This window comes from Salvelinus namaycush, chromosome 1 (genome assembly GCF_016432855.1).
Source record: "Salvelinus namaycush isolate Seneca chromosome 1, SaNama_1.0, whole genome shotgun sequence".
Classification (NCBI taxonomy): Eukaryota; Metazoa; Chordata; class Actinopteri; order Salmoniformes; family Salmonidae; genus Salvelinus; species Salvelinus namaycush.
The window spans coordinates 45,105,179-45,112,340 of record NC_052307.1 but is presented as its reverse complement, the minus strand read 5'-3'; the positions used below and the strand labels follow the sequence as shown (position 1 = coordinate 45,112,340).

The 7,162-nt window shown below is 43.3% G+C and overlaps 1 protein-coding gene across 1 annotated transcript; it reads left to right on the top strand.

Moving 5' to 3' along the window:
- The first annotated feature begins 1,859 nt into the window (after positions 1 to 1,859).
- On the top strand, positions 1,860 to 6,734 carry LOC120051841 (nucleus accumbens-associated protein 2). Its single transcript, XM_038998730.1, has 5 exons — positions 1,860 to 2,655; positions 2,775 to 2,948; positions 5,641 to 5,746; positions 5,945 to 6,042; positions 6,169 to 6,734. The coding sequence occupies exons 1-5, from the start codon at positions 1,860 to 1,862 to the stop codon at positions 6,732 to 6,734; spliced, it is 1,740 nt and encodes a 579-aa protein (XP_038854658.1).
- Positions 6,735 to 7,162: the final 428 nt, after the last annotated feature.

The following is a 7,162-nucleotide window of genomic DNA, read 5'->3' as shown; positions in this document are numbered from 1 at the left end:
ATAAGCATTCAATATTATATGCATTTGTAAGTGCATTTATAAATGGTTAATAGTTGGAGGTAAATAGTGGCTCACTATTTGGCAAGCACTGACTGGCTGTTTTTATCAATTTGTTATAACCCATTTATTAATGGCTGATAAGGCATTTACAAATGATTAATTAACAGTAAATAACATAATTACAAACCCTTTACCCTTTACAAATGGAACCTTATTGTAAAGTGTTACCCTTTCTTGTTTATGTGCAATCAAGATTGTTATTAGCTCATTGTGAAGCTATGGGGATCTCCGGTTGTGACCACTGTTAGAAATCTGGCGCTGACACGCAATAGCACTTTACAATTGCCCCACCATGTTTAAAACTATGATGTCGGTGTTGTATCCATAACTCCAAATGAATCTAAAAGCGGTTACATTTCCTTAGCTCTATTAATTTACAGTGGCAGGGGCAGGCTGTTGAAATTACAGATTGTGCCTTTTAATATATCAAAATCCTTTTACCTCTCTAGCCTATGTTTGGAGGGGTGTCAATTCATTAGAAAAATACATATTATTGTTAATCAGTCCACTACTAACATCACATCTGCAGATAATCATTAGATTATCACTGCAGTACAAATCCTACATTAATGCTGGCTAGATAATCAGAAGCTGAGATTCAAAATCAAGTTTTCATGCCCTTCCTCATTCTTTAATTGCAAAAATATCCTTTTCAATATAATCTTTAGACAATAATCCTAGCAGTATCGGATAATACCCACTTATCCTCCATAACCTATGAGTTATCCTTGCCATATTATAAGAAATAACAGGCACATCCAGCTCTTTCTTTAATCACAGACGAGTAGTCATTTGTGTGCAGTGCCCTGTGTGTCTGGCTCCTAGTTGGCACATAGACGCAGTATGCACACTATGTACTCAGCATGCCAAGTTGGGACAGGCACTGCATTGCAGCGCTGTGCATTTGCCCAAGTCTTGGCACACAGGCTGTCTGATCACACAGTGTAGATCATCTACTGTAAAGAACATAAGTCGACAGTATTATACCATAGTGTGCGTGACAACCCGTATGCCGGAGCTCTTTATCTGTCTTCTGTATTTTAGACGGTCTCAGTAACAATCAATCTTCCGTCTTATTAATCTCTGAAACAGATGAGGTATGTAATACATGTCTCCATTTCCCAGCTCTATAGTACACAGTCACCCTCTGCAGGGCAGTTATCCGCATTAGCTCTCTCTATGTCCTTAAATGACTCCTCCTCTCCGTCTCACACCCTCCCTTCCTCTGTCTGTGTCTATAGCCTACCCCCCTTTCCCTGTGACACATACGCTAGACGTTGCATTGATTGTGCATAGAGAACCTCACCCTCTTCTACCACCTCAGTCTCGAATGGAGAAGGAGAGAATTGGAGTGCTTCTGTTCTTTCTGGTGGGCAACCTTATCTTTTATCTGAATGTATGTTTGACTTGTTTAGAGGGGACTGTGCAGTACAGGTTAGAGACTGTTTGTAATAGGAGGATGAGTGTTGGCTGACTTTCTGTGCAGGTAACAGTTAGTACAGTCTATTGAATACCTGAAAGCATATGCAGAGCAGTTCAAAACTTGTATCTCATTCCTCTGTATTAACAATCATGAATATAAGTTCTGGAAAATAAATGTTAGCTTACTGACATGTTTTGTTGGAAATAGTTGCAAAGATACTGTGAACTCTTACTCTTTTTTAAATAGCATATTAATATGCATGTTGTATTGTCTGAATCTGGATAACTTTTTTCTCCATCTCCTCTTTCTATCTGTCTTTGTCGGCAGATGCCCTTTCAGCCGGTCCTGTCTCCAGTGAAGACCTGCTCTCATCATAATGTCCCAGCTCCTGCATGTGGAGATCCCCAACTTTGGCAGCTCTGTGCTGGAGAGTCTGAACGAGCAGCGCCTGCAGGGCCAGTACTGTGATGTGGCCGTCATGGTCAACGGCCAGTCCTTTAAGGCCCACCGCGCCGTGCTGGCCGCCAGCAGCCTCTACTTCAGAGACCTGTTCAGCGGCAGCTCTCAGGGCATGTTTGAACTACCCTCCTCGGTCACCCCGTCCTGCTTCCAGCAGATCCTTTCCTTCTGCTACACGGGCAGGCTGACCATGGCTGCCAGCGAACAGCTCGTGCTCATGTACACGGCCGGCTACCTCCAGATCCAGAACATTGTGGAGCGCAGGATGAATCTCATGCTAAAGGCCAACTCTCCACACTGCGATTCCCAGACGGCCACCACCGAGGATCTGGGCTTCGAACCGTCAAGCCCCAACTACAGCCATCCGGCCCTGTTGCCAGGCGACACACTAATGGCCACTTGTAGGATTAAGCAGGAAAGATGTGAGTCCCCAATGAGTGAGGAGCACACAGCAAAGGGCCTCAAGGGCTACGCCACGAGGAGCAGTGCTCAATGTTACATGAGGGCAGGAGGGAGTGGTATTGTACCCGGAGTACAGTCGTACCCTATGGCCTCTGGGGAGCGCTCTAGCCCAGGGGCCTCCAGCCTCCCAGCCACTGACAGCCCCACTTCCCACCCCAACGAGGAGGAGTTTGAAGAGGAGTTCTACGGCAGCAGCAATACAAACGGGGTTTATGGGCAGAATTATGGGCACCCAACCAACTCCTACAGCAGTAAATGATCCATCCTCTGTGTTACTTTTTAGAAGCACCAGTAGTTCTCATTTGAACACAACTTCAGCTTTACAATACACTGTCTGGTATTGAAATTCTGCCTCCACTTGTTCCCCCAGTGCAGGATAAGTTGGACGTGTTGTCCCTACCTCTGGCCACTGAGAGGCGCTGTGTGCTGATCGGCAGGGACACGATGGCGCTGCCACCCAGTCTCATCAGCCAGATTGGCTACCGCTGCCACCCCACCCTGTACACAGAAGGGGATCCCGGGGAGAAGGTGGAGCTGGTGGGAGGTAAGACATAAGCAGTGACACCTGATATAGGCCACTCTATAATATGTATGTCTATGGTGCATCTCAGCTCGCCTCAAGCACTGACTCAATTAACACTAGAACCGCTGGGCTTTTCAGCCTTTAAGTACCCGCTAGAGAACATTGCTGGGCATCCCCTTTAGCGTCCGCATCAGATGAATATCAACCTGCAAGGTGTGCAAACATAGGTGTGCATAGGTATGCAAACATAAGCACCAACTCTTGAAAATATATTGTAAAGGATAAATTGCATAAAGAAATACTCATAGAAATATATCCATGTAAAAATATAACAATAGTTATTTGTTTAGATAGTGTGAAGGATATGTTTTGTATAATCCTACAAAGTCCTACTGAAAAACGTATAGCCTATTTTAATTTATTTTATAATAAAACATTAGTGTAATACATTTGATACATTTTATTTCTAGATTTGATTAGTAATAGAGTTATAATAAGTATTACAGTCCAGTTACAGCTTCTTTTGACAAAGTAGAAACAAAAAATCCAGCTGTGCAGGTGAAATTATTTGCGGTATTCCTAAACAAAAGTGCATGAATAATTGTAAAGGATGAATTGCGTGAAGAAATATTTGTGGAAGTATATATATGACTAGATATAAAAACAACAGTTTTTTGTTTGGATAGAGTCAAGGATATGTTTTGTATAATTCTACAAAGTCCTAGTGAAAAATGTAGGCATACAGCCTATTTTCGTTTCCCTTACAATAAAAACATTAGTGCAATATATTTGAGCAACTTTATTTGTAGATTAGATTAGTAATAGTTAAAGTAAGTATTACAGTCCAGTTACAGCTTCTCTGACAAAGTAGAAAACAAAAATATATAATAATATAACCAGTCAGGTGCTCAGGTGAAGTGATTTGATGTATTCCTAAATAGAACCACCAGTGCATGAACAATTGTAAAGGATGAATTACAAATAAATATTTGTGGAAATATATCAATGACAAGATATTAAAAAAAACATAATTTGACATTGTCCTCTTTTTCCCGAGTGGGAGCTATGGTGCGTAGGGAAGAGGGAGAGCAGGACGCGCTGCTGCCTTGGCGGCTGTAGCTGCTTTCTTGGCGTTCATGTGGTTCTCACGAAGCTCACATGCCAGATCCATGATGAAGTCTCTGCTGACTATCTTGTCAAGGCATTGCTTGTACAACACGTGCGCATTGATAGCAGCCACGTCGATCACGTTGTAGGACACTGCAACAGGCCAGCGGCAAGTACCTCCTTTTACAGAGTACAGTCTTGCCATCTGGACGAGTGCATCCACACCAAGCTATTGCATAAAACCAAATAGAATAGAAAAGGTTTGAATTTTGTATAATAAAACTAATAGTAATATCAATCATATTAACGTAATACAATATAATGAAAGGAGAAAATATTTGTTGCATGGCAGATGGAAAGGCAGAGCTACATACCTTTGTGCGATTGTAGTCTGTCACTGTCTCCGATTTCTTCTTCTGGTAACTGCTGATGGCAACAGTGGGATGCATGGTGCTGAGGATTGCAAACACTCTTATTTATTTTATATCTGTACACTGTGAGTGTTGCTTTTCCACTCTCCATCACTGATGTGGAGTAAAGCTCCGCTGGTATGTTGTTTTGTGCAGAGGGCGGAAGCTCCAGTCTCTGTTTGTTCACTGTTCCGAGCAGGCTAGTTTTCTTTGCCAGACTCCTGTCTCACTGTGGCAGGTTGGATCACCGTCTCAGTTGGCCCTGTTCTAGTTTTGCTGCGGCGAGGCTCAGGCATCAGAGGCAGAGTCTCGAATCAGAGGAATAATCTTCATCAGAAACGTTGATTTCAAGCTCAATATCCGATCCTCCATCCGATTCCAGCTCATCTAAATTCTACAGCATATGCAATGCTGTCAGTGTGTCCATTCGTTTGGTTCGGCTTGCCATTGTGAACTACACACATTGTATGTTGTTCTCAGTTTCTGATTTGACTCTCTGAGGGGAGATTATACAATTTCCAGGCTTTCATAATAAAATAATTAGACCTCCCACAATTCTTTATCATCATTACACTATTGTTCTAAATTCAAACCCCTTCTCCCTCGTCATTCAGATCATTAAAATTCAATCACCCTCTTCACCTTCCTTTTCATCATTCAGTTCATTCAAATTCAGTTGTGAAGTGACATGCACAATTATCAGTTTCTATCTGGTTTCTATCACCCATTCATCCATTGACAACACTCATTCAGTGAGGAGAGAGATGCATTAGAGCCTCTGTACCAACACCCTTCGGCACATTTCTCTTGGCCGCTTAAGTTAGGAAAAAAATATGAAAAAACAACAACAGGTAAACAGCCTCTAAATACCTTTCTGTTTGTGATTTAAAAAGTCTGACAACTGAGCAATGTAAAACATAAATATTTAGGAAAAGTCAGGGAAGGAGCAGGACGTTGCTATTCTTTGGGGGGGGCAGATATTTTTTATTTACAAAATCAAACGTCAGTGGCCATTGGTTGTTGTAGTGTTAAAGACCTAAGCCCTCACATGCAGACAGTATATTTTCTTCTTTACAACTGTATCATACAATACAGAGACGTTATCATGGACATAGAGATCATTAGGGAGGCCCACCATTTTATTGTTTTCATCATGGATGTGAACGTGAGTAGCATTGCTCTGTCCTTTTCCCCAGGTTCTGGTGTATATATGACTCGTGGCCAGTTGATGAACTGTCATTTGTGTGCTGGCATTAAGCACAAAGTGCTGCTGCGTCGGCTGCTCGCCACCTTCTTTGACAGGTTAGACTGTTAAATTCTACAGTGCATTTGTAACTATATTGCCGTAGCCAGATTCTGGACCTAGGCAGTAGGCTACTAGCTCTTTATAAAGCATATTTAGTAATTTTAGACAGAGAAAATGAGAGAGGGGGTAGAGAAAATGATAGAAAGGAGAAAGGGAAAGCCCTATGGATACTGATTATGCTATTGTGTACATAGAAACACACTGGCCAATAGCTGTGGAACTGGAATTCGCTCCTCCACCAATGATCCCAGTCGAAAACCGTTGGACAACCGAGTCCTAAACACTGTCAAACGTAGGTGCCCTTCTGTTTTCTCAGGTGTTAAACTCCATACTGTATTAATTTGGCTCAACACTATATGTAAAGTTGACAATATGCATTTCTTTCAATGTTGTCTTGTCTCTTTCCTCTCTTTTGCAGTCTACTGTCAGAACTTTGCACCTAATTTCAAAGAGAGTGAGATGAACGTGATTGCAGCCGACATGTGCACAAACGCACGGCGTGTGCGAAAGCGCTGGCTGCCCAAGATCCAGTCCATGCTCCCGGAGACCAAGGAGAGCAGCAGAAGCTCCTGCAAGGGGCAGTCCAGGGCCTGTGCGTCATCCCAGACAAGTGTGCTGTCGTCGGCCTTGCCCTTTGAAATGGACTTCAGACAGCTGACGTCGTCCTACCTGACCCTAGAACAGCAGCTCTACGCCGAGAGCCGCAAAGAGACTCTCCTACCTCACCTGCAGTTTGTGGGATCCACCAGGTCAGAGGAGGGGGCTGCAGCAGCAGAGCTGGCTGAGTCCGAGACAGAGCATGGGCCTGAGCGAGGAGAACGAGGAGCCCAGGCAGGCCAAGGAACTGAACGCCTCTCTGAGTGCTTGGAGAGAGCAGCTGAGGTCCCCTCCCTCAGCACACAGGGTAAGGCTGGGGCCGGGGGCTCCCCCTCCTCCAAACACACAGGACAGCAGGAGGACAAGTTGCTAGGAGATGACCAGTGAGCTCCTAACATCCCTCTTCTCAACCAATCTATATATATCTATGTATGTGTATTTAAGCTTTGGCTACTCTACTGCATGTAACATCGCAGAAATTGCAGTTCAGACATGCACTTAAAAGAAATCTGATGAAAAATGAAATGCAGTATAATAATTCCCCGAAGAAGAAGAGAAGAATGCTACTACTGTGGCACCTGATGGACTCGCTGATAGATAAGGTGGGTGAACAGACATGGGGTGAATGAGGAAAACCGTTGAGTTTTTAGTTGTCGTCTGTAGTTTGTACTCTTGTAAAGCCTACAAGACCAGAGGTCTAGGGTTGGCTTTTATGTGCATTTACCCTCTACTACACCACTGGTCATAATGTACGGCTCACTACTTCTACCAAAAGTTCGGTACCACTTTATTTTACAGTACAGAAATTACCTGGT